General features: G+C 38.4%; 3 protein-coding genes and 1 non-coding gene across 6 annotated transcripts; all 4 read left to right on the forward strand.

Moving 5' to 3' along the window:
• The first annotated feature begins 4,320 nt into the window (after positions 1–4,320).
• Positions 4,321–5,511, forward strand: LOC121743916. The gene is made up of 2 exons (XM_042137317.1): positions 4,321–4,399; positions 4,725–5,511. The coding sequence occupies exons 1-2, from the start codon at positions 4,364–4,366 to the stop codon at positions 5,403–5,405; spliced, it is 717 nt and encodes a 238-aa protein (XP_041993251.1). The 5' UTR covers positions 4,321–4,363; the 3' UTR covers positions 5,406–5,511.
• A 787-nt stretch (positions 5,512–6,298) lies between these two features.
• On the forward strand, positions 6,299–6,397 carry LOC121746295. Its single transcript, XR_006038994.1, has one exon. It is a non-coding gene; the product is annotated as a U6 spliceosomal RNA (small nuclear RNA).
• A 12,444-nt stretch (positions 6,398–18,841) lies between these two features.
• On the forward strand, positions 18,842–21,810 carry LOC121745430 (DNA repair protein RAD51 homolog 4-like). 3 transcript variants are annotated; one of them, XM_042139333.1, is made up of 10 exons: positions 18,842–19,008; positions 19,099–19,178; positions 19,267–19,382; positions 19,462–19,543; positions 19,650–19,784; positions 20,195–20,305; positions 20,384–20,465; positions 20,784–20,854; positions 21,023–21,172; positions 21,587–21,810. In XM_042139333.1, the coding sequence occupies exons 1-10, from the start codon at positions 18,921–18,923 to the stop codon at positions 21,620–21,622; spliced, it is 951 nt and encodes a 316-aa protein (XP_041995267.1). In that variant the 5' UTR covers positions 18,842–18,920; the 3' UTR covers positions 21,623–21,810. The 3 variants fall into 3 exon arrangements, with proteins under 3 accessions (XP_041995267.1, XP_041995268.1, XP_041995269.1); XM_042139334.1 differs by lacking the exon at positions 21,587–21,810 and adding an exon at positions 21,299–21,562; XM_042139335.1 differs by having other exon boundaries at positions 19,373–19,543.
• Positions 21,811–24,395: 2,585 nt separating this feature from the next.
• Positions 24,396–25,950, forward strand: LOC121745431 (60S ribosomal protein L35-like). The gene is made up of 3 exons (XM_042139336.1): positions 24,396–24,504; positions 24,602–24,894; positions 25,760–25,950. Exons 1-3 carry the CDS (start codon positions 24,501–24,503, stop codon positions 25,832–25,834), a joined length of 372 nt encoding a protein of 123 aa, XP_041995270.1. The 5' UTR covers positions 24,396–24,500; the 3' UTR covers positions 25,835–25,950.
• Positions 25,951–26,588: the final 638 nt, after the last annotated feature.

Genomic DNA, 26,588 nt, shown 5'->3' on the forward strand with positions numbered 1-26,588 from the left:
AGTTTTCATAATGCAGCTTTCTGCTTAAAGTTGCTAGATCTGTGCTAAAAAATTGAACTTTTGACACCATGTATTTTAATGGAATGTGGATCAATAATTTGTTTACCTGAAAAGTTTTTTCTTTTCTTTCAAGAAACTCTCTGTCTGAATTTAAACTTTTGACTTAGAATAGCATGAGACTTTAAATTTTTCTGATCAATGAACTTTTAGTTTTTGGATGGTGATTAGTTAGAAGATATTGGTATGTGTTTAAAACTAAGTTTGTATGTAAAAATCACGAACTTAATCAAATCCTGATCCATTATACACTTTAATTTTGAAAAAAAATCACGAATTTTCATAAATTCACAACTATCTCACAACGTTTTTTTCCTAGTAAAATGTGTTGCTAAGTTGTCACCCACATATGAAAATTTAGTCACGTAGATAAATAGCGAGCAAACTTGGATTAATATGATTACATACATGGACGACAAAACAATATCGTTTTGAGCCTAAAAAACTATACAAAAGTTAAATAAATTCATTTCTCTGGCCATTCTCGACTCATTCATCTCCATCTCTCTCACAGAGTCACGGTCCAACCTTACACATCGTCCATATCATGTTATTGACAAACCACTGCCTCCATGTAGATTTTTTTGTGTGTCAACTAAGCTTCATCAGTTTTCCCTAAATTTGGTTAGAAGGGACAATTTTTTTAAACTTCTTGATTTATATTGAAATTTTGACAATGCCAGCTAAACCATATATGAGCATATTTTTCATGATTTTATAGACATTTAATTTTTTTATTATTAAAATTTAGTGTTTATTCTATAGGAATACCCATGGATTAATGAATGTTAGTAGTAGTACATTATTTTAATATAAAAATATTTAAATAAAACATTTTCATTCGAGTAATTTCGATCCATTTAAACTTTTAAAGGCGATGGAGGTAATATGAGGATCAACTCCATTGCGTTTTCTTCTCAATCTCACCAAAAGAGATTATATTAAGTCAAAACACGGTTATAGTAATAATGATAGTGCATGAAAAAGCGCATGATTAGGTCGACCGGTAAAGTCGTTACTCGTTAGCTACTTTAAGGAGGGAAAAAGGTTAAACGGTCTCCACTTTCATCGACAGTTGCTTCGGTGCAATAAAAAAGATCCTTCATAAAGAAATTAATTAGTAGTAATATTAACATTTTCCAAATGGGATAGAATCATAGAATTAGCCTACGCCCCTATGCTATAAACCCTACTTAATGTGGATTGAGATGCATTATTAATTTATTAAGGTTGGTTTCTTCAGTCTAATGCTACACTTATTTATTGTATTTTTTTGCTTGTGAAAGAGTAAGATACACTTAAATGTATTGGGTCAATGAAATTGTAATAAACGTTAGGCGTATATGTTTTTAGGGAAGGTAAAATATTGTAAAGTTGAAAATAATTTTTCTGATCGATGCTACATTTCAATAAGGAAATCTATCTTAGTCAAGATTGTGTTCTAATATATGAATGCTAGTATTCTACTTGGATTGAATTTACGACCTAATTTCATCATCATCATCATCATCCTCACAGCCACATTTATGGATATTGTAAGACCTTTCTTTACCTTTGCTCTGTCTTAAGTTAAGTTATAATAAAAAAATTAAAACTTACTATCGCCCTGTAAATTAACTAAAATAATAATAACCCTTGATAATATATCCAAACAACACGTCAACACCATTAGTCATTTACCAGGGCTTATAAGCACAAGTTGAAATAATCTGACACAAAATAATTAACATTACAATTTTTTAGTAAAATAAATATCGACTTATAAACTATTTGACCTACTTATTATGCCTCCAATACACGTATATTTATGGTATTCACGTATATTATTATAAGGGGTTAACTTGTAAGGGATGAATGTTGCATTTTTCATATTTTATGAGGAATAAATGTATAATTAAGACGATCTAGATACCTAGGAGATGTGGTAATAGTTTACGTGGGAATGCATGTGTGTATATACGCATTCGTGCTGCTCAAACAGTTGGATGCCGAGAGAGAAAGTCGGTAGATACATTGTACATAAGCCCATTCTTAATATTTTAAACCTAACTTTTGTCATCTTTGGACTTTCCAAATTTAATTATATACCTAAACACAATTACTACAATTTACAAATACTCAAATTTGTCGTCTTGCACTAAGCAATTTAATTTTTTGAAGAGCGATGCAGCGGCGGAGGGAGAAAATAATAATAGCAGGGGTTTCGACTTCATTGTTTTCTGGAGTATTGTGTTAGATTAGAAATAGCAACAGAAACAAGAGTTCAAATTTCATACTAGTATGTTATAGTAATAATTTTTGGAGTAAAAAATTAATGATATGGACATATGACAATCATATTGTAGATTTTTATTTTCTCTTTCTGCAACTATCGTTGGACGCATCACATGAAAATCATGTGTCCTAAATTTTTACTCTACTATACTTCCCAAACTCCTATAGTAAAGAAGTGGGATAATTTTTTTCGGAAAAAACCATCCCCAATTAAATTACTCGTATTACTACTCCTATTTAGTTAGCAGTATTGTAGGGGTAGTTTGTGAAATTTTAATTTGCGTGAAAAGATTACCCGTAAGTTAAAAAGATTAACCGTAATCCAATTCCATAATATTCACGTTACATGTCACGTTGCCTTTGAAACTGGATAATTTTTTAAAATTAGGATTATAAAAAATGAGAAAGGAAACGGCTTGTCGGGGGATAAAATAATAAATGAATAAATAATTATATATTTAATACTTTTAGTCTATCCAGTGGAATACGTCAGCCATGTTCAGTTTCTCTGTTGGACTCGGGTTATTTTCTTGCATTTTTTAGACATATATATATAAACCTAATTAAACTTTAGATTCTAACGAATCTAGGGATTATAATAGCTCATCCAATTAAGGTATTCCTTCGATTCTAGTTTAATTACAATTTAGTTTTCTTAATTCTTATGATATATGTTTAAATATTTGTTTTTGTGAAAGAAACCAAAAACGAAAATAAAGGAATAATATGCAAATTTATTGTATTAGTAGTCCCTTCTCTTCTCGCATTTGTGTATTAAACTCAAAATTATTATTGTCGAGCGTGTTTGATTCCAATGGGTGGATACAAACAAATTTAATACCCCTAAGTTTAATGAAAGATAAATTTGCATTAACGACACAATTGTATTAAATGGAAAGTCCTACGAACTTACCAAAATAATAATAACCGTAAGTTACATAAAATGTCGCTATTGTATATTTAATGACAGCAAAACTATCAAAAATTAACATCATAATTAATAAAATTCGAATATACTATACTCAGCAACGAGGAGCGTTACCCAAATTGCCAAAGACAAACTTTATGAAGTTTTACATTGTCAACGAGTAATACAAAATTAACAAGTTAATTAGTTCTAATGCCATGGAAACAAATCTTAGCTTTTGATTATGAATTTTGGACGGAAACAAATCATTTAATTAAATTTGATAACGAAGGATAATTTCACTCCAACATGTGATAATAATACTTTCTCCATCCCATAAAAATAAGAGAGATTTTTTTAAAAAGAAAATTTCAAACTAAATGCAGGTCTTAAAAACGCAGTTAATGATGAAACCCTAATTTTAACAACCGGAATAAGGAGGGAAAATGAACAGTAAAAAGTTCAAAAAGGGTCTAATTAAGAAAACAGTGAAATATATAAAAAGAAAGTTATTTAATGATACTTAGCTTTCCTTAACTAACAAAACCGCGTAATCAACAACAGCTCGCTTTTATATTTACCATTGAGAGGTTCAAAAAATGAATAGCCATTTCTCAATTGCAAATTATTAAAGCATATCTAGATCGATTTAGCCATGGACAACATAGAAAAATAAGTACAAAATTGGAGTAATTAATATAAAATATTACTCAAGGATAACTATAATTCTCAAAATAAATCCTTAATTATAATGCTAATTAAAATAACATTTTTTTGTCCAAAAGTCCTCATGATCACAAGCCTACCTGCACCGATTATTTTAAGAGAATATGCTATTTGAACATCCTAACAAAATAAGCACATTATTTTATAGTGGAAGGGTATGTTTTCTTTAATGCAAATAAGGTAAGAGAAGACTTTATTTTATTTTATTTTGGAAGGTCTCATTTTTTTCTCTGTCACAATTATGATTTTGAATGGGAATTGAATAGCAGTAAGGTTCCTTGCTGATTTCTTGTCCTTTATTGACCTCTCCACTCTATATAACCATCATATTTTTGTCTCTCATCAAAACTCCCCCTCTCTGCAACATTTTTACACTAATTCAACATTATCAGTGACAGAATGGGAGAGATGGCTTCTCTTTGGAGTTATGCAGAGGTACCCAATTTTGATCTGTAGTTAATTCTTCATTTTCTATATCAACATTTTCTTCCAAAAAATGTTCACACATTCTTTCATTTATTCATCATGTTCAAACTAAAAAAAAAGAAGTAAATGTCTGAAGATTCAGTTATGCAATGAGAGTCTGTTCTAATTAGTAAATCATTAAATCAATAATAGCTTATTCTCGTTTATCTGATATGACTCGAACTATGACTTAAATCCCTAATCTATTGATCAGAAGGGAAGTTCTTTATTAATTGAGTCAATGCTTCATCATCATTTTTTTCCTAACATTTGAAATGATGTCTGAATTACTCAGCATGGAGAAATGGATCAATTGGGGCAAAAGCTGCTCTACACGAGTCTAGAACTCGAAAAACTGAAATCCGAAGCCATGGAAGAAATGGGGAAAAACAAAGAATACGTGAATCAACTCATCCAGCTCCTCAAATTCGCAATCAACGAGCGAGACGAGGCGCGGAAGCAGCTTGACGACCTGATCAGCGCCTCCGCCGGCACGGAAATGTTTTACGGCGGCGCCGACAGCCCTCTTCTCAATCCGCCGGCGGCGAAGGCGAATTCGAGCATAACCGAATCCAACAGCTTCTCCGAAACGCACAACTACCAGTCCCCCGTGGAATCCTTCTTCGACGCCGCCGTGGATCGGGCGGCGCTGGTGGTGGAGAGCCTCGCGAAGGGGAGGGTTCTGCCGCGGAAGGGGATGCTGCTGCAGGCGGTTCTGCAAGCGGGGCCGCTGCTGCAGACGCTGATGGTGGCGGGGCCGCTGCCGCGGTGGCGGAATCCGCCGCGGATGCGGCCGTTTGAGATGCCGGCGGTGGGTATCGGAGGCGGCGAGGCGGAGTTTGCTCCTGGACACCAGATGATGGGTGGTTCGATTGGGTCGAATCTGGGGGATTTTAGTTTTGGGAATAATGCTTCTTTGGTTAGTAGTAATAGCGGCGGCTGTTTCCGGTTGCCCAAACGCCAGAGGTTCTGTTGAAGTTATGATTATTATGAGAGCCTACCATATTTTTTTGTATAATTAGGAGATGGAGGAGAAGTCGTGTAAATGTGATTTATAATACTTGATGAATTGATTATTTTGGATGAAATATGTTGTGCAATTTTTATTGTTTGAATCTCACTCATTTTGCATTTTAAACATTTGGATAATAATCAAAATGCGGTAATAAAATAATTTCAACCGGCGATATAACATAAACTAAAATATCGCATTACACCGTCAAATAAATTTTGATAGTTCTCACTTCTCATGTCACTATATTAGTATGAGTTAGATGATAGAACGTAAATTTAATTGATTAGAAATTTCCCTCTTAATTAATGCTTCCTCATCCGTGAAAACAAAATGTTTTATTTTATCATTTTGTGACGTTTGTAATTTAAATTCTTATTTATTTTTATTTTAGGTAAATGAACCTTTCATTCAACACAATAACATTTTATTACTCTATATTTTGGGAGTATGAAATTAAGATATAAAAATAAATATATCCTATATTTATAAAATCAAACAATTTCTTAAAACTAATGACAAGTTAAAATGAGGAAAGGAGTAGATCAAAGGTTCTAATATCGTGGAAATGAGGTGTTCAAAATCATTAATAAAGTTTTAAACAATTAGACATTTACAAATTGAAGAACAAATCATAAAATATGTGCATACAAATGGATAAGACTATTGTCTGATAAATCATACCCTAATTCAGTTGGAAGCTGCATTCTAGGCATCTCTAATCCAGACAAACCACACAATCCTCCATTAATACTACTCCCTTAAGGAAACCATATGGAAAATAGAAAAAATAGGGAGTAAATAAATAGCACTGAGCAGTTGAACAGTCTCAGTTGATTGTAACAATTAAACCATTGGCAAATCAGTATGCAGAATCTGTCCGACGATACAGAGAAGATTAGCATGGACCATGCGCAAGGATGACACGCATAAATCAGGATGCAGAATCTCAATTCTGAATATAGTGATATCTTGACCACGACTATATTTCCTTCACTAGTTCACTCTCTTTTACATATCCTCTGCAGCTGAGCTCTCTCAGATCCTTCCCTACGCTTTGAATCCAATAAAGAAAAGACCTGTTCTTGGCAATGTCGACATCTTGTTACCACTACCAGGTTGCATAAGTAGATTCACATCTGTCAGCAACAAAGAATATTGACATTATTAAAACCTCGTACACTCGTTTTCAAATGTTTCCGAAAATACATGAAATCACCCTTCTGCATGCTAAAAAAAGAGATATTTATTGAATCTTTATGACTTACTTTGAAGAATAAATACTGCATGTTTTATTCGTGAGAACATACTTGAACATTAGAACCAGAGATCGCCATTGTGTCATTTGATGTACTTGTCTCAGTCTTGGTGATGACCATTTGTAGCTCTTGTATTGGATCACAATCTTACATCTTAAGAAACTGACTGTAAATTTGTTGTTGCAGGAAAAGATTATGAGACTCCCATATGGCTCAAACAAAGAATTTTTTAAGTATTCGTTGTTTCTTGTCTTCTGCAACCGCATTTCAACCTCTGCCGTGTCTGCTGCAGTTCTACTGGTGATTGTGATCTAAAAATTTGTGTGGCTAATTTTTTTGTTGTGTAACTGTGAATCCTCTTTGAAACTTCACTTCTATTTTGAAGCACATAACTGTAGATAGTTTGTAATGAATTGGTTTGACTCCATATTCTATTTGGCATTACAACATATGGTATTTTTGTATATACCATGGCAGATGATGGAACTTGGCTGATGAATTATGTGGATATGTTGGAATTTTGATATCTTATTAGCTCGTTTCCTTCCTTTGACCACCATCAGAAATCTAATCCACGTGCATACAAAAAAGTGGCGTTTACCATTTTAGCTTAAACCAAGGGATCACTATTCACAGCTCATGTGTGGTTTGGAAATGAACAATGAAACCATGTTGCTTTTGAGATGAAACACAGTTGAAAGTCTGGAATGGACTCGAACCTTTTCTGTCATCACCTTAGCTTAAAATTAAAGTCCATTTGGTCAATGTTAAGTTTACTCAATTTTTATATGGTTCTTAGATTCTTCAGGGTGTTTGTGGCTGCACACCTTTCTAATGTCTCATATTTCTTCTCATTTGGTGCAGATTTGGGGCACTGCCATCATGCAAAAGAAGTACACTGGAAAGGATTATTTGTTTGCCATTTTAGTCACTATTGGATGTTCAATTTTTATATTATTTCCGGTAAACCTCCTGACTGAACTATTGGCAATGCTCACTGTTATTACTGCATGCCAAGTAACTCCCATGCTGATTCTGCAATAAAAATACTCTTTATGTGATAAGATGTCATTGACATTTTCCACATGTCAACTTACTGGTAAAATACCTTGCAAAACAAAACATTGAAGTCCATCTGTGTCTGCATAAAAATTTGTGCTCAAGTGTTTTTTAGTAAAAATTATTCTATGCTTGAGTTCAAAAACAAATTATAGTAATTCATAATACAGGCATCCTGTCTTAAAAAGGGTGAGAAAAGCAAATCAACAAACTAGTTACAGCTATTGTGAAACTTTGAAATTTTTCAAAAGTTGGTTAAATATCTGAGTAAATGAAATTTGGATAACATGGTTTAGAATTTTGATTTTAAACCTGATAACATCTTAAAATGATGCTTCTCTTGTTTTCAATCTCTGATGCTTCGCTTGAAAACATTAGTTGATTAGCTACTTCATTGCAATTCAAACAGTAGAGGAAGAGAAAGCACTGTTTGGGGTGTTTCTTTGATGATCGGTTATGTTGGGTATGTCAAGCAACTCATTTTATATATTTGATCAATTTGTTTTGCTTGGTCTACTCCCTCTGAGTGCACTAGTTTAGCTTTGCTTATTCTACAGAAACACTAAATCATCCCCCACATAAGTTGTTCTTTATATAATCCAAGTGCCTCTGTCTGGTTTCGTCACATGGAAAAATTTCACTGTAGTTGTATTCATCATGCTTGCATTGGAATATCCTCTTGACCTATCTTTATTATTCTAGGTATATCAGCACTTCATATCTTTCCACTATAAACCTATTTTTCTTTATTCTCTAAGAAAGACCTCCTTGTATTCTGTTTATAAAACTTGGAACCTATTAGCTGCTATGTTTCTGTATAAAAGAACAGACTTAAATATTGATGGTTTTGGTCCAAGCATGTACTCACAATATTATGTCTTGGCTCTACAGGTGTGTGATGGCTCCACTAGCACATTTCAGGACAAACTTTTTAAAGGCTATGATATGGGCATACACAACCAGATATTTTACACGACCCTCTGTTCTTGCATGATAAGTTTCACTGGTGAGATACCTCATATAGGCGGGCTATATATTAAATTTTATGATGTTGAAAATCAAACAACTTTTAGAAGAACTATTAATACTGAGGTAAAAAGTAGTAGAAATTTGCTTTCATATCCATGAAGATTCTTTAACTTGCAGTTTAGGGCAATTCAAAGGTCAAAACTCTTGGATAATTATTATTATTATTTCCAAAGTCGCAGAGGGACAACTCCCTTTTGCTAAGCAACTAATCTTAAAGTAACACATGATCGCAAAGATGTACTATTTTTTCGTTTTGATGATAGTATGAAAGACCTTCATATCTTTCCACTATAAACAGATTTAGCGTTCTCCTTCATTTTTGAGTTGCTGTCCTATCTCCATACGTTATTCAGATTTTTTCTTATGAGGCATTGTTTGGATTTCAGATACTATATTATCCGTCATATTGCCATAGGACACTCGAATTTCATATAATTCATCTTCGTCCTGGTAGAACTGAGCTGATATAATTTGAATACAGTTGGTCAGCATTTTACTATCCTGCGTGTGGTTTTCTCACCCGCTCAGCTCAGAACAAATGATTGGAGCAGTAAGTAGTTCTCCCGATCCTTATTTCTACGTTATCTCAGTCCCGTTAACCTGTATTGGTTGTTGAATTTCGTTTCGTGTGGCCAGGTTATATATACTCAAAAAGCTATTTTAGAAGTAAGCCGAAGCCATTGCCGTCTGAAGAAACAGAGAATACAGCTGTTAGTCCAACAACGAGGAGTAACGCATATGACAGAATTCTAAATCTCTGTAGATAGGCAGGCGTCTGGCTGCTAACTGGAATATATAGTGATGAATCCGCGAATTTCTGATGTTTGTAAATGCGGGTAGAAGATAAAGACTACGACACAAAGAATTTACGTGGTTCGATTTACTGAAGTAAATCTACGTCCACGGGAAGAAGGGAGGGCAAGATTGTATTGCTTGATCTGGGATTACAGCTTACAACACAGACTTGCTATATGATCTTTTATCTCTAGAGTTAGTAAATCCTGGTCTATCAGATCTAAGTTCTATTTATATATTGAACTGAGATCGTGGCTTGCATCACCACCCTAAGTCGTGGAGGTCATGGAGGTCATGAGATCCTGCATGGCCACTAACTAGGCAGTGGCTTACATCATCAGTAATTATGTCGTGGATGTCGTGGAGGTCATGAGAGCCTGCATGGGTCCACCACTAGATAGATCGTGTAGTGGAGGTCGTGGCTCCCAGTTCGGTATTGCCGAGCAGCTTTTGCCGATGCTGAGACCGAACTGCTGAACTATTGCCGAGCAGCTTTGTAGAGCTTGATGCCGACCTGAGAGCAGAGTTTGATTGGTTGGCTTTTACCGAGCTGTAGGCTGGGGCCGAACTCTTTGGTTGTGCCGAACTGAACTTCTTTAGTCATGCCGGACTGATACTCTTTAGTCATGCCGAACTGATACTCTTTCTTGGGCTTTAGGCTGATGGGCTTTACTGCTGTTGGGCTTGTTTAGTACGTACTCCATCACTACCCCCCCCGGAAAGCGAAGTGAATTACTTCGGCATTCTGGATAAAGGTACGGGGTAAGTTGATGTTTGTCCTCGGTCTTATGAAGTGAACTCTTCTTTGACCGGACTCGTCTTTGGTCTGATGAAATAAACATCTTTGACCGGACTCGTCTTGTGTCCTAATTTGGCGAGTTTTATCGCTCGGATCGGACTTTCCGTTGTCCTAATTTGGGGATCGGACTTTCCCTTGTCCTAATTCGGCGAGTTTTATCGCGTGGATCGGACTTTCCCTTGTCCTAATTCAGGCAAGTTTTATCGCGAGAATCGGACTTTCGTTGCAGTTCGTTTCAGACGAAGTGCTTGATTCTTAAGCTGAATTGCGGTCTTGTATCCTCTTTAGAAGCTTGGACTTCACAATCGTTGGCTTATTGCAGCTCGTTTCAGACGAACTGCTTGTTTAAGCTGAATTGTGGCCTTGTATCTTCTTTAGAAGCTTTGACTTCACAATCGTTGGCTTATATATGTTCTAAGAAGGGGATCAGCCTTCGAAGAACAAGATACCTCAGTAACATTTGTAAGAGACGACACGCACAGAGACAGACAAAACACACAGACAAAACGCACAGAGACAAGCAAAGACCAAGCAAACCAAATAAAGCACATTGACCGAACAGGACTCAAGACTGACTGACCGGACTGTCTCTTACAAATGGAACTTCTTGAGGTTGGAAATGTGCCATGTTCGGGGTACCTGTTCTCCTGACATGTGAGCCAATTTGTAAGACCCTTTGCCGAGGACTTCTGACACCCGATACGGACCTTCCCATGTGGGTTCGAGCTTGCCCAGCTTTTCTGCTCGGCTTACTTCGTTGTTTCTCAAGACGAGATCTCCCACTTGAAATTGTAGCTTCTTCACCCTTTGGTTGTAATACCGGGCTACTTGCTCCTTGTAATTGGCTGCTTTTATGCATGCCAATTCTCTTCTTTCTTCGGCAAGATCTAGCTCGGCTCTCAGTCCGTCGTCATTCATTTCTGCTGAGAAATTTAGAGTTCGGGGACTGGGTATGCCGATCTCCACCGGAATCACGGCTTCAGTGCCGTACACAAGACTGTACGGAGTTTCACCGTTGGAGGTTGTGGATGTAGTTCGGTAGGACCATAGGACTTGAGGGAGATTTTCTACCCATTGTCCTTTGGCTTGTTCTAACCGAGCTTTTAACCCTTTCACCAGGATACGATTTGTTACCTCCGTTTGTCCGTTTGCTTGTGGATGAGAGATCGAAGTGAACCGCTGTTGAATATTCAGCTCTTGGCACCAATTTTTGAACGTCTTGTCGGTGAACTGAGTCCCGTTATCCGAGATGAGGATGTGGGGTATGCCAAATCGGCACACTATGTTCTTCCAGACGAAATCCAATGCCTTCGAGCTCGTTATCGTAGCTAATGGTTCAGCTTCCACCCACTTCGTAAAGTAGTCCACGACAACGATTAGGAATTTTATTTGCCGAGGAGCTTGTGGTAGTGGTCCTACTATGTCTATACCCCATTGCATAAAAGGCCAAGGGCTTTGCATAGTGGATAGATCGGTCTGCGGCATCCTTGGGATATTTGCATGGATTTGGCACTTCGGGCATGTCTTGACGAGCTGCACTGCCTCTTGTACCATGGTTGGCCAATAATATCCCCATCTCAGAACTTTTTTAGCTAAAGCTCTGGCTCCGATGTGGCTACCGCACGATCCTTCATGAACTTCTCTGAGGATGTAGTCCGTCTCTTCTGGTCCTACGCACCGCAATAACGGCTGGAGGTAAGACTTTCTAAAGAGGACTCCTTCATGAAGTTCGTACCGAAGTGCTCGGCACGTGATCTTCCGAGCTTCTCTCTTATCCTCGGGCAATTGTCCTTGATCCAGATACTGCAAGATCGGCGTCATCCAGTTCGGCGAGCTGGATACTGAATGTACCTCGGCTGCATCAATGCTTCGATGCATTAATTCTTCCGCCTTTGAGCTCGGATCTGAGGCCAACTTACTTAAGGTATCTGCTCGGCTATTTTCCGCTCTGGGAATGCGGATTATCCGAAAATAGGAGAAACTTCGGCTGATGCTTTGCGCTTTGTCCAAATACTTCTTCATTCTCTCGTCACGAGCTTCACTTGTACCCAACATGTGATTTACTATGACTTGTGAATCACAATGGACTTTGAGAGATTTGACGAGCAGACTTTGCGCTAACTGGAGTCCGGCAAGGAGGGCTTCGTATTCGGCTTCGTTATTAGTGGTTGGGAATGAGAACCGAAGTGAATAGGTTACCTCGTGTCCATCGGGAGCGATAAGCAGAATACCAGCTCCACTTCCCGTTTTATTCGAAGCTCCATCTACGAATCCGCTCCAGCAGTCCGGCGGCTCTTCTTCGGATTCCAAGGGCTGTGCTAGTTCGGCATTGGCAGAATTTTTCTGTTCGGCAATGACAGGGATTGCTTGATCGAACTTGGCCTCTGCAAGAAAATCTGCCAAGGCTTGTCCCTTGATGGCTTTCCGAGGTAGGTACTCGATTGAGTGTTCTCCCAGCTCTATGGCCCATTTGGCGATTCTGCCTGATGCTTCTGGCTTGGTCAAAACTTGCCGAAGAGGCAGATCGGTTAAGACGCATACCTTGTGAGCATAGAAGTATGGCCGCAGTCTCCTTGCTGCATTTACTAACGCCAGAGCAATTTTTTCCAGAGGTTGATACCTTGTTTCTGGACCTCTTAATGCTCGGCTTGTAAAGTAGATGGGAAACTGCTTTAGGCCTTCTTCTCGTACAAGCACCGCGCTAATGGTTTGATCGGATGCCGCTAAGTATAAGAAAATCACTTCGGCATCTGTTGGAGCAGAGAGAATTGGAAGCTCGGCTAAATAACTTTTGAGCTCGTCAAAAGCCTTTTTCTGCTCGGCTCCCCACTCAAACTTTGGTGCCTTTTTTAACACTTTGAAGAACGGCAGTTGCTTTTCGGCTGCTTGGGAAAGGAATCTATTCAATGCGGCTAGACATCCAGTTAGTCTTTGCACATCGTGTATGGACTTCGGCATCGCCATGTTCTGAATAACCTGAACTTTTGAGGGATTTGCCTTGAGTCCGTCCTTTGAAACCCAACAACCCAGAAATTTTCCCGAATCTACCAAAAAGGTACATTTTTGGGGGTTGAGTTTGAGGTTGGCTTTTCGGAGCACGTCGAGAGTGGATTTGAGGTTGTCTTCGTACTCCGAAGTGCTTTTGCTTTTGACAACTATGTCGTCGACATACACTTCAACCTGTTTTCCGATTAGGTGCCGAAAAAGCTTGTCTACCATCCTTTGATAAGTGGCTCCGGCATTCTTTAAACCGAATGGCATCTTTTTATAAGCGAAAATGCCGAAATCGGTAATGAAAGCTGTTTTCGGAGCGTCACTCTCATCCAACAACACTTGGTGATATCCTTTGTATAAATCAAGAAAACAGAAAATTTCGAAGCCGATCAAAGCTTCTACTTTTTTATCTATATTCGGAAGGGGATAGCAATCTTTAGGACAGTGCTTGTTTAGATCGGTAAAATCTATGCACATCCGCCATCCTCCTCCTTTTTTCTTGATCATCACAGGATTGGCCACCCAAGAAGGATATTTCACCTCGAATAGTACATCCGCTTTTAGTAATTGGCGGACTTCGTCATGGATGACTTGGCTTCTTTCTGCCGCAAAGAGTCTTTGCTTCTGTTTTACTGGCCGGATTGAAGGATCAATATTTAACCGATGAGTGATTACCTCGGGGGGCACTCCGGTCATGTCCAACGAAGACCATGCAAAGACATCTTTGTACTCCTTGAGGAGCTGAATGGTCTTTTCCCGGAGTAGAGGCGTTCCTGTGAAGCCGATCTTGACCGTTCTGGATGGATCATCTTCGTATAACTGAACGGTCATTGAGTTCGGCTCTGAAGTGACTTCGGTCATCTCGCTTGCCTCTGACTCCGGTTGCTGTGATTGCTATGCTTGATGGTGCCGAACTAATTGCTCGGCACTTTTAAGCGCAATCTGCAGACATTCTTTTGCTCTTTTTTGATCACCTCGGATGACCGCTATCCCACCTTTAGTGGGGATCTTGATGGTGAGGTGATAAGTAGAGCAAACGGCCCGAACTGTGTTGAGCCAGTCTCTCCCCAGGATGATGTTGTACGGGGACCGAGCTTTCACCACAAAGAACTCGATCATCGTATTGGAGCTTGTAGGCGCTTTTCCCACCGTGATCGGAAGGCTGATAATACCTTCAGGGCGGGTGTCCTCCTGGGCGAAACTTTTCAGAGGAAGTGGAGCCGGACTGAGCCGAGCTGGATCCACTTCCATTTTATCGAAACATTCTTTAAAAAGAACGCTGACTGACGCTCCTGTATCCACAAATACTCTGTGGATCAGTTTGTTTGCCACTCCGGCTTGAATGACAATAGCGTCTTGGTGAGGAGAGATGGCTGGGACGGGATCGGCATCTGAAAATGTAATCACTTCGTCTTTCTTCAGCCTTTTATGTGTCGGCTCCTCTTGATTGGAACCTCTGCGTTCTGCTTTTAGGGACGACTTAGTCTTCCCGGCAGGGAGAGCATCAATAGTCTGGATTACTCCATCATATTGCGGCTCGTCGTCGTCTTCGGGATCTTCATGCCTTTTCGGATCCTGAGGATTGCAGTTCGCACCTCTCTGCTTTTTGTTCTTTTTCGGCTGCTTGCTTTGGTATTTTTTTAACGTTCCTGTTTTTACAAGAACATCAATACCTGCAGCCAAATTTCGGCACTCCTCGGTATCGTGACCGTGGGCTTGATGGAAGGAGCAATATTGATCCTGAGGTCGCCGCGCGGCTGATTTCGTCATCCGCTTTGGTTTTTCGAACATATCGGAATGTAGTTCGAAAATTTCCGTTCTTGACTTGTTTAATGGTACGAACTGAGCGGGCGGCTTCTCAGGATTGAGACGTGGCCCCAATCTGCCTTGTACCGGTGCCCTTTGAATTCTTTCAAAAGGAGTTCGGCGAGGAAGCACCTGGCCGCTTTGATCGGGCTTCTTTTTCTCTTCTCGGGATGAGCTGTCTAAAGACCGTTTTCGACGGTCTGCCTCATCCGCACGGGAAAACTGGTCCGCAATGTCCCACATTTCTTGAGCTGTTTGCGGACCGCACTCCACGAGCTTTCTGTAGAGAGCTCCGGGCAGGATTCCATTTTGGAATGCCGAAATGACAAGTAGATCATTGAGATTATCTACTTGTAGGCATTCCTTATGGAATCTCGTCAGGAAGTCGCTGATCTTTTCGTCGCGACCTTGACGTATAGAAAGCAGCTGAGCCGAAGTAATTCGGGCTTCCGCTTTCTGAAAGAACCTCCTATGGAAAGCATCCATTAGATCTCGGTAGGATCTAATGCTGCTTTGAGGAAGGCTGTCGAACCACCTTCTGGCGTTCCCGATGAGCAGCTCGGGGAACAGCTTGCACATATGGACCTCATTGAGACCCTGGTTCGCCATATTATATTGATAGCATCCCAAGAAGTCATGAGGATCCACTAGCCCGTCATAAGTCATTGACGGTGTCCGGTAGTTCCGCGGCAAAGGAGTTCGGGTGATATCGTCCGAGAACGGAGTCTTTAATGCTCCGTACATGGCGAACCCGACATCTCTTCGGTACGGAGGAGATGGAGTTCTCCTGTGGTTCCGGTACCGAGGAGGAACAGGAACATGTCGGGGTTGAGGATTCTTTCTCCTGGAAGACACGTCACTACTGCGGTAGTGACTTTCATGTCTGGATGAGGAGGGAGAATCCGCCGTTGTCTTCTCCGGCTGTTGGCTCTTCTGCAGGAAGGTTAAGAACTCCTCCTGCTTCTCGGCCAAGAACAGCTTGACAGCTTCATTTAAATCGGGCTGCTGGGAAGACTCGGTGCGATCTCTCCTGGAGTGGCTTGTTCCTTCTTCGTGAGAACTGGAGACAGATTTCTCACGAGGCTGCTTTCCAGGCCTATGGGCTGCTGGATTAGCTTCCTCATGGTTATCACGGACGGAGGCACGGGTGTTATGTGATCTGGTATGCATTTTTTTTTTAGTGGTGGAAAAAGGATCAAAAATTCGCTTTATCACAGATTTGGTTCTCTGGTTTCCCACAGACGGCGCCAGTGATGAATCCGCGAATTTCTGATGTTTGTAAATGCGGGTAGAAGATAAAGACTACGACACAAAGAATTTACGTGGTTCGATTTACTGAAGTAAATCTACGTCCACGGGAAGAAGGGAGGGCAAGATTGTATTGCTTGATCTGGGATTACAGCTTACAACACAGACTTGCTATATGATCTTTTATCTCTAGAGTTAGTAAATCCTGGTCTATCAGATCTAAGTTCTATTTATATATTGAACTGAGATCGTGGCTTGCATCACCACCCTAAGTCGTGGAGGTCATGGAGGTCATGAGATCCTGCATGGCCACTAACTAGGCAGTGGCTTACATCATCAGTAATTATGTCGTGGATGTCGTGGAGGTCATGAGAGCCTGCATGGGTCCACCACTAGATAGATCGTGTAGTGGAGGTCGTGGCTCCCAGTTCGGTATTGCCGAGCAGCTTTTGCCGATGCTGAGACCGAACTGCTGAACTATTGCCGAGCAGCTTTGTAGAGCTTGATGCCGACCTGAGAGCAAGAGTTTGATTGGTTGGCTTTTACCGAGCTGTAGGCTGGGGCCGAACTCTTTGGTTGTGCCGAACTGAACTTCTTTAGTCATGCCGGACTGATACTCTTTAGTCATGCCGAACTGATACTCTTTCTTGGGCTTTAGGCTGATGGGCTTTACTGCTGTTGGGCTTGTTTAGTACGTACTCCATCATATAGCTTAGTCTTGGCTTGGCTTGGCTTGGAGTTGTTTTTATCAGAATTCTCTCTCTCAACTAACCTTGCATCTAATTGTATGATGATAGAATGAAAATACACCACCCTTCCTATTTATAAACTTTTTACAGGTACGGTGGCGGACGCAGAAATAAATTATAGGAGGGGCTTAACAGTAAATTTTGTTATCGATATATTCCCTTCATCCTAATAAGGATGACCTCTTCTTTTAGCGTAATGGAATTTTATAAAGTGTTGTTTTGTGTATTTAGTGAAGAAAGAGAATGAAGCAGATATAAAAGTATTTCTTTTATACATGTTTGAATGCATAACGTAGACTAAACGCAAAAGGTCATTTTTAAATAATCAGGAGCTCATGATTAGATTGTTTTTCGTCCATGCAATATGTTTGACGCTCACAAGATTAATGAACCACAATAAGAAATTTTCTAAAATAAAATAAAAACAAACTAACAATAACTTTGTATTATCTAACGGTTATTATGGTGTTGTACTATTCAAAATGATCTTCTCTTCGATGTTGTTACATAACAGATATCATACAATGTAAATGTGTGGGCAATTTTAATTCAAAAGACTTGCTTTCTCACCAAGTAAACAAATATATAAGAGTTATGCTTCAAATAAAATTTTAAAATATAATAATGACTATAATGATATATTGACCAAAATGATCATGTTTCAATGCTACTACCTAACAGAGATTGTACAAAGAATAGCCGTATTATTTATCTACATTTTGCATTTAAAACTAAATTTTCATATAAAATAAATTCTATATAAAAATCACAATCACAAAATGAATAAATATACTTACTAAATACTAGTAATACATAATATTAATCAAATACAATACAAATATAAAAAAGAAATAACCTTTCATGAGAAAACGTTTACAAAATTTTTAATGAACACGTCTGCACACGTTTAATTTTATTAAAAGTGAAACAATTGTAACACGTGTAAAGGCTACAAGTAATAGTACCGGACATGACTTTTCAAATACCAAGTTTAGTGCTCTTTTATTTCGCCTTCTTTCTATAGCGTCTCTGAAACGATGTCTCTTGATACTCTCGGCTTATCGTTGTTTTAAGTTTTTCTCATTCTTCTTCCCAGATACACTTTTTCCGTCGGCTGCCATTGTTTTAAGTTTTTCTCTGCAATTTTAAATCTCAGCCCCTCATTCTCATTAATCTCTCAACAATTTAGACTTCAAAGGCCTTAAACTGGAGAGGGCTAAAGACACATTCTAAAAATTTTAAAAAAATTTGAAATAGAAATATTAAAAAAAAAAAAAAAAGTTGGGAGAGGCTTAAGCCCCTTATCGGTTGTTAGTGGCTTGCTCCCCATTAGGCAAATTTGCAAGTTTCTACTCAATAAAATAATGACGCGGTATTACAATGTTACCTTTTGTTGAATTAAATGAAAATAGTAACCAAAAAGAACAAAGAGTTAATACAAGGCACGATCAATAGAGTCATATCATATGTATACATTGTGTGTTTCAAATTTGATATACTACCTAAAAAATGTTGAATTTTAAAATAAAAATACTCTATTAGTATTATTATGAGAATATTTGATTTTATGTAGCAGTACAAAATAATTGCATTTACATTGAATAAATTGCAGTAGAAAAGAAAAAAAAGGTTTGTATTCGTAAGTTACATTTGCATAATTTGTTGAACTAAAAGAGTTAGCGTCAGCTTGTTTCTTTCCGTATTTCCTACCCTCGATTCATCTCTCATTAGGGCAAAAGTGATGGCGCCATTAGAAGATTTAGAGCGAGATTATCCAATCATCGATTCCAATTTCCGTATGTTCTGTGCTTCTCACGGCATTTTCACCGGTTCGTTTTATCCCCTTATTGCTACTGGCTAGTCTCCTAATCAGGACAGAATCCTATGTTGAATGATCTTGCTTCTTATTCGTTTTGCAGATACAGATTTCCTTATGCATGATCTTTCTGCATTAGAGGCTTTTGCTAGACAAGACTATGCACCGCAAAAATTGGAACATGTTAGTCATTTTAGCAACAGATGTCAATTACAAACTTAAATTATAGTACTACTCTATGTATGAGTTTATGTGTTGTTCTTGGAATTAGGGAATTAAGCAAATTTTGTCTATAATAGAGAGTGGGCAACGACCTTGGCTAAATGGTTTGGAATTGTTAGAAGATTCTCAACTTAACAAGTGTACTTTATCCACAGGATGTGAAAGGTAATGTCGCTACGACTATGATTTATACTAGTATCATTCAATGGGCAAACTTAAAAATTGATAATGGATTCTGGACTAGTATTGATATTCTTCTGCAAGGAGGACTGCGTGCGGGTCATGTAACAGAGCTAGTCGGGCCATCATGTTCTGGTAAAACTCAAGTATGAATCAAGACAGTGTTTGGTTGTTCTGTTGATATGGAATAAGCTCTTATTGAGCTGACATTTTGAGTCCAGTATTCCTTTCTTAGAAAAGTTTATCTTGTAGGTTTGCCTTAAAGCTGCATCACATGTAGCAAGGAACTCTTTGGGCAAGGTGGTCTACTTTGATACCGGCAACTCCTTTTCACCTAAACGTGTCGCACAGTTTCTCAGTTTTTCGCCAGATCCTTCCACTACACAGGTGATATAATCAATTTGAGATTGTTGTGCTTTTGGCTCTCTCTGTTGATTTACTGGTGTCAAACAATTTAATCATGGAGTTGGAGGTTTTTCCATCTCTCTTGTATATGGAATCCAGCTGCCTTTGTTTGAATCTTTAGTTAGTTACTACGCTACCTCTTATTAAGTTTGGTAATATAGTTTGAATTTGGTAAATGTATATGTGTGTGCTGCTTTATAAACATTAAAAAGTGGTCACCAAAAAAAAAGTGATAGCGATTCATATGGTTCATGCATCCATATATTGGCAGAGCTGCACTACTGCTCCCTCTCTGTAAATAAGACATGATTTCATTTCCTGTCATTTCTTCCTTGTTTTGATGTTCTTTTGTGTTAACACTTTGATGTGCGTTCATCGTTGTTTTTTTACAGCTAAATAAAACTGTCGAACGAGATATGAGCAGCATAGTTTGCCATTCTGTGTTTGACATCTTTACCCTCCTTGACATGCTCCGCCAGTTAAGGAATAATTTGAGATCTCAGGTTTTCTGTCATACCTCCAATTTCTGTCTCTATTTGTTAATCAAATATGTTGGTCACAAAAGAAATATTTTTCTGCAGATTAGTTTCCAGATGAGGATGCTTATCATCGACTCACTTTCATCACTTATAGCTCCAGTTCTTGGGGGTGGTGGTGTACATGGTATACATCCAGTTTACACATTCATCTTAAGATTGCTAACAAGGCCGTTGGGCATAATCATTTCCACGAGGGCCCAATCACAATTTTTTAATAAACTCATGAAAATGATAGTAGCTTATTTGCATAAAACCACAGAACACTTTTTTCTTTCTTGTTAGTTTTAGCTTGTGGGGGGATCGACAATTCAACTACTATTAATCATGTAATATCATGATTGCGTTTATAAATGGTGAAATGCTCGATTGTCTGTCTCAACTGCTATCACGTATAACTGAATTTCACATGTTCCTAAAGTTTTTGCTTCATGGCCATGTGCAGGACATGCCTTAATGGCGACTGCTGGGCTCTTGTTAAAGGAGATTGCACATGAGTCTAACCTCTGTGTCGTGGTAATTGTTACATCATTTACTTTCTTTTCAAAATGGTATAGAAGATTTAATCACCAAATCTTCAGTATGATAGATGATGAATGCATAAATACATATCCACTTTTGTTTTTAGATCCACATAAATTTATTTTGTTCTATAGTATAACCAATCAAAGGCTTGTGCTTCAGGTGACAAACCACATGGTGGCCGGAGAAGCTGGTATGTTGAAACCAGCGCTGGGGGAGAGTTGGAAGAGCATTCCACATGTTAGGCTTCTGTTATCCGGGAAGTATTCAGCCAATGGTACCCGCATCAAAATACTTAAACATCCATATCTGGTAGGTCTCTCGTCTTCCGGCATATGCTATTCAGACAATACTGTCTCATTAACAGCACAGTATTAACATTAGTGATGTCCAAGTAAAAAAAAATATACATTGCTGATATCTATTCTTCAATAATAGCGCCCCTTACGAAGGAAGGTGAAGCACTAGACAAAGCGTGTGTTAAGAACAAAACTAAGAGTGAGGACATGCAGGAAATTTCTGGCTTGTGTAAGTAGAGTTTAGGAGGTTCGATATTCGAAGAAAGGGAAAAATAAGCGTGTATCCGAAATCCGAATGCACAAGATGATTATTTCGTTTTAAATAGTTGTTCTTCCCATGAGAATTTTCCTATCGCAATTGCTGCAAGATTTCTGTGATTCAATGTTGGAAAGGTTGTGATATGAGGTGCTTGTTTTTCTTCATCAGGCTAGTGGAAAGAGCACAGACTTTGTGGTAATATGATTTAACCACAAAGGAAAGAGCCATTGCTATTTGCTAGGAAGAAAAGAAGAAACAGAGCTACAAAAGGAGATTGATTGCATGAAGAAGGATTGTAATTCAGATTTGTCTTCACTCTGTGTTAGAATGTGAATTAACAAATTGAGCTTCAACTTTCAATCAATACACTTTGATGAAGACCTTGATATGAATAGCATGAGCATTTGAACGTAAACAATGGCAAGAACACAAGGGAATTACGTGGTTAGGCCTTTGCAAGCCTACGTCCACGGGAGAGAAGGGAATAGCTTTATTGATCAATCTTTGTACAACACTCACACTCGATTACAATCACAGAACTGAGCTACAATATGAATCTACTCACAAGACTCACTCAATCACACTCAGCTATACAAAATTGGTCACTCTATACGCTGTGTGTGTATGCGGAATATGGAAGAAACTCAACTTCCAAGTTGAATGTTGATTTGAATAATGAATGCTGCTCGGGTAGAATTGAGTCTTTATACTCTTCAAGGCTCACCATAACCGCTTGTGAAAGCCAACAGATTCTATAACTGAATCTTGAAATCTTGAGCAACCGTTTGAACCGCTATGCACCCATGCATCATTTTCAACCTCCTTTCCTAACAAGTCTCCACCTAGGTTGAACAATGATTAATCTTCTATCCCCCCTTTTATCTCCATTCAGCTCCCATTTATCTCTGAACCACAGCTACCAAATCCAAGCAATGAGCATACTTGGACACAACAGAATCTTGGTTAACATGTCCGCAGGGTTATCCTCTGTCCCTATCTTCTGAATCTTCACTTCTCCTTTACTTACCTCATCTCTGACAAAGTGTAACCTCACATCTATGTGTTTACTCCGTTCACGAAACACTTGATGCTTTGATAGACTTATTGCACTGTTACTATCACAATGCACTGTGATAGCTCTCTGTTGTACCCTAAAGTCACTTAGGATTCCTTTAATCCAGAAGCTTTTTTTTCACTGCTTCAGCAAGTGCAATATATTCAGCCTCCGTTGTTGACAAGGCTACCACGGATTGTAAACCAGATTTCCATGAAACAGCAGAACCATATAAGGTGAATATGTAACCTGTCTGTGACTTCCTATTGTCATAATTTGTGGCGAAATCAGAGTCACAGAAGCCCATAGCAGCATCCTTTGTTGAGTCATACCCCTTCCTGTACAATATCCCAACACTGCCAGATCCTTTAAGATATCTTAAGATCCACTTTAGAGCCTGCCAATGAATCTTACCCGGATCTGACATGTATCTGCTTACACAGCTTATGGCATGAGCTATATCAGGTCTAGTGCACACCATAGTGTACATCACACTCCCTACTATGTTAGCAGAAGGCAGATTACTCATCTCTTTCCTCTCTTCTTCGGTCTTAGGCTTCTGCTCTGAGCTCAGTTTGAAATGTGCGCCTAGAGGAGTCATGACTGATCTTGACTCAGTCATCTGGAACTTCTTCAATACTTTGTTGATGTAATCCTGTTGTGTTAGCCACAAGGTTCCCTTCCTCCTATCTCTTATGATATCCATTCCCAATATCCTTTTTGCATCACCTAAATCTTTCATTTCAAAACATGCACTCAAATCTAATTTTATCTTCTCAATTTCACACATATCTGAACCTGCAATCAGCATGTCATCTACATAGAGAAGCAGGTATGCTATTGCTCTTCCATTCTTCTTCTTCTTCATGTAAACACAGTTGTCATATTCTGATCTACTGAAACCAATGCTCAACATGTGTTCATCAAATCTCTTATTCCATTGCCGGCTGCTTTGCTTTAATCCATAGAGGCTCCTCTTCAAGAGACAAACCTTGTTCTCATTTCCTGGCTCAATGAAACCCTCTGGCTGCTCCATGTAAATACTCTCCTCCAACTCACCATGAAGGAATGCCGTTTTTACATCCATTTGCTGCAGTTCCCAGTCGTTTTGACACACTATGGCCAGCAGAATCCTAATGGAACTGTGCTTCACCACACGAGAGAAAACCTCATTGTAGTCTATGCCTTCTTTCTGTGTGTACCCCTTAGCAACAAGCTGAGCCTTATACCTCACTTTGTTTCCAAGAGCTGCTTCAATCTTCCTCTTGAAAAATCCACTTGCATCCAATCAATTTCTGTAGTTTAGTCTTTGTCACCAAAATCCATGTGTTGTTCTTGACAAGTGACTCCATTTCTTCTTTCATTGCTTTTATCCATCTGGCCCTCTCGCGACAGTGCTATCAAAAAAATCTGAAAGTGATTGGTATATTGTTAGTGAAAAATGGGAAATTATCTATTTTATTTCTTTTCGCTTTTTTTATTGGTGTGAAAATAAAAGGAAAACTAATATCGCGTGTGCACATGTAATAGTGATCACAGTTGGTAGTATTTTTTTTATGTTGGAGCTAATTATGTTTCTATACCATTACTGATATTTTCCGCTCTATTTTTTTACTTCCGCAAATTTGCTCACATAACTGCATTATATTATACATTGAATCAATTAACAATGCTTTTTATAAATGCCCTCAGCATGTTTTTATTAATCACAAAAAGTAATACTTAAAAATGAAAATTTAGGTCAAATTTATACGAATTGTTTTTTGTATTTTACTATAAACATGTTTTTGGAAATATTTATTTTATTGATTGTGAAATAAAATAATCATAGAAAAAGCATAATAATTAAATGAATAAAGATCCAATAGATATAGGCCCATTTCGTACTCAAATTATATTGGGCCATGTTTCAATTTTAGAGCCCACTAGGTTTTGCCTATAAATTGAATTAGGGTTTTAGTATCTGTCTTCTCGTCTCTGCTGATCTCGCAAACCCTACATCCCACAGCAAGGAAGAAGAAATTAGAGATGGGTAAGAACAGTGATTCGTCTTTAATTACAAAAAAGGCGTATATATTTCAATTTTGTTTCGTGCATTTATTGATTTCTGTTTTATTTGATATATTCAGCGAGGATTAAGGTTCACGAGCTTAGGCTGAAGAACAAGGTGGAGCTGCTGGCGCAGCTGAAGGATCTGAAGGCGGAGCTTGCTCTGCTGCGCGTGGCGAAGGTCACCGGAGGCGCTCCCAACAAGCTGTCGAAGATCAAGGTGGTTAGACTGTCGATTGCCCAGGTGCTGACCGTGGTTTCTCAGAAGCAGAAGTCTGCGCTGCGCGAAGCATACAAGAACAAGAAGTACTTGCCTCTTGATCTCCGCCCTAAGAAGACTCGTGCTATCCGCCGCCGCCTCACCAAGCACCAGGTACCATTCATTTTCTGATAGATAGCTTGTTTATATGGAGGATTTTTATGATTTTTGAGCTCTGTTGTGTTATTATTTTGACTAATGGCTGATTTTTTTTTATTTTGTGTCTATTATAGATTTGCGATTTCTATTTTCAATAGCTTCATATACATATGCTACATTCGGTTAATTGCCTCCTTTAACATATTTGGAAGTTATGATGCAATTTCTTAAGATTATTTTTGTTGTTTATTTTGATTGTTCATTTGCCTGTAAACACTATGATAAGTGTATTACTTTAATTTATTTTTGTAATAGTGTTGATTGTTTGCCTTAGAAACCTCAGATAATCATCACTGTATCACATATCATCAGTTGAAGTTTACGCACATCAGATTAGTATTTTACATTTAAATGGCATAGCTTTTCTGTTTTTGGATATTGATTCTCCTTAGCTAATACAGTAGTTCACTTGAGACTTTGTTTTATTCTTCTCTTCTAGTTTTAGGGCTTGGGCAGATTTAAGAAGTAACTTAATTATAATGAGAGTGAGACTTGTAAATGCCACTAGTTACGTTTGACCATGTATGTCAAAAGCAATTACTGTATAAATCTGAATTCTTCCCCTTGTGTGCATGTTTAAGGAATAAATCTTAACATGTACGCATTGTGGGTGGGTGTTGTGCTGCTGTGTGCTTATGTCATTTCAGCATCTGATGCTCATATGTCCAAAGATTTTATGTTCAGTTGGGCAATACTGTGTTTGGTCTTTGCTATTCTTGAATGTGCCGGTTCTCTTGTATTTCTCGAGTTCTCTTGTATTTCTCGAATCATCTACTGTACTTCCATGGTGTCTGACTATCTATATTGGTCCTTGTTTCAGGCATCTTTGAAAACAGAGAAGCAGAAGAAGAAGGAGATGTACTTCCCTCTAAGAAAGTATGCTATCAAAGTTTAAGTTCTTTGTTTTAAGGGATTTTGTTTCTGTTGCTCAATCTTAAGGAATGACAATTTTTTGTTTGAGTCAACTATTATATTTGCAATTAGTTGAAATGGTGATATTGAGACATGAAATCCAAGTACCCATCATCTTAATTTTTATTCATTGGCATAATCATCTTCTATACGGAGTACAAGAAAAAGATCATCAATGTTGATAGCCAACTAACAAAAATATTATCTGTTTCAGTTTTTCACATAATAGTGGACAAGCCCAAGTCACAAATTATTTTTTTTTATTTTTGCTTATATTTTAATTTAACTAGAATAAATATGTTTGGACTATAATAAATTAAAAAAAAATGCATAATTTAAAAAAACAAAATTCAAACTAAATCTTTGTTGTATTATATAGATAGGGAAAATTATACAACGATAATTTTATAGAAACTAAAAAAAACATCGCCACCGCTGCCTACTTGGTGGCGTCATCAGAATCCGACACTTCTTCACCACCTTCGCCGCCGCCGCCACCGCCGACACTTCCCCTCGCCTCGGCCGCATCGTCCATCCCCAACTTCGACCTCAGTCTCAGTATGAGGTCGTAGTACATGTCCTTGGTGTCCGGGTCGGTCGACTTCTCGTACAAGGACAAGTTCTCCTGAAGTTGCTTCATCATCTGCACCTTCAGGGTATGGGTCAACGCGGATCTAGCTTCCCGGATTGCGGCATGATGGCCCTTTGGGCGTGGGCACCTGGAGAGTGACGAGGGG

The sequence above is a fragment of the Salvia splendens genome, chromosome 8 (assembly GCF_004379255.2).
Source record: "Salvia splendens isolate huo1 chromosome 8, SspV2, whole genome shotgun sequence".
Taxonomy (NCBI): domain Eukaryota; kingdom Viridiplantae; phylum Streptophyta; class Magnoliopsida; order Lamiales; family Lamiaceae; genus Salvia; species Salvia splendens.

Excerpts from the sequence above, each read along its gene's own strand:
- LOC121743916 (XM_042137317.1), top strand. The coding sequence starts at position 4,364 with ATGGGAGAGATGGCTTCTCTTTGGAGTTATGCAGAG. Across the intron at positions 4,400-4,724 it reads CTCTTTGGAGTTATGCAGAG|CATGGAGAAATGGATCAATT; the intron begins GTACCCAATTTT and ends TGAATTACTCAG.
- LOC121745430 (XM_042139333.1), top strand. The coding sequence starts at position 18,921 with ATGGCGCCATTAGAAGATTTAGAGCGAGATTATCCAATCATCGATTCC. Across the intron at positions 19,785-20,194 it reads CAGATCCTTCCACTACACAG|CTAAATAAAACTGTCGAACG; the intron begins GTGATATAATCA and ends GTTTTTTTACAG. Across the intron at positions 21,173-21,586 it reads TACTTAAACATCCATATCTG|GCTAGTGGAAAGAGCACAGA; the intron begins GTAGGTCTCTCG and ends TTTCTTCATCAG.
- LOC121745431 (XM_042139336.1), top strand. Across the intron at positions 24,895-25,759 it reads GCCGCCTCACCAAGCACCAG|GCATCTTTGAAAACAGAGAA; the intron begins GTACCATTCATT and ends TCCTTGTTTCAG.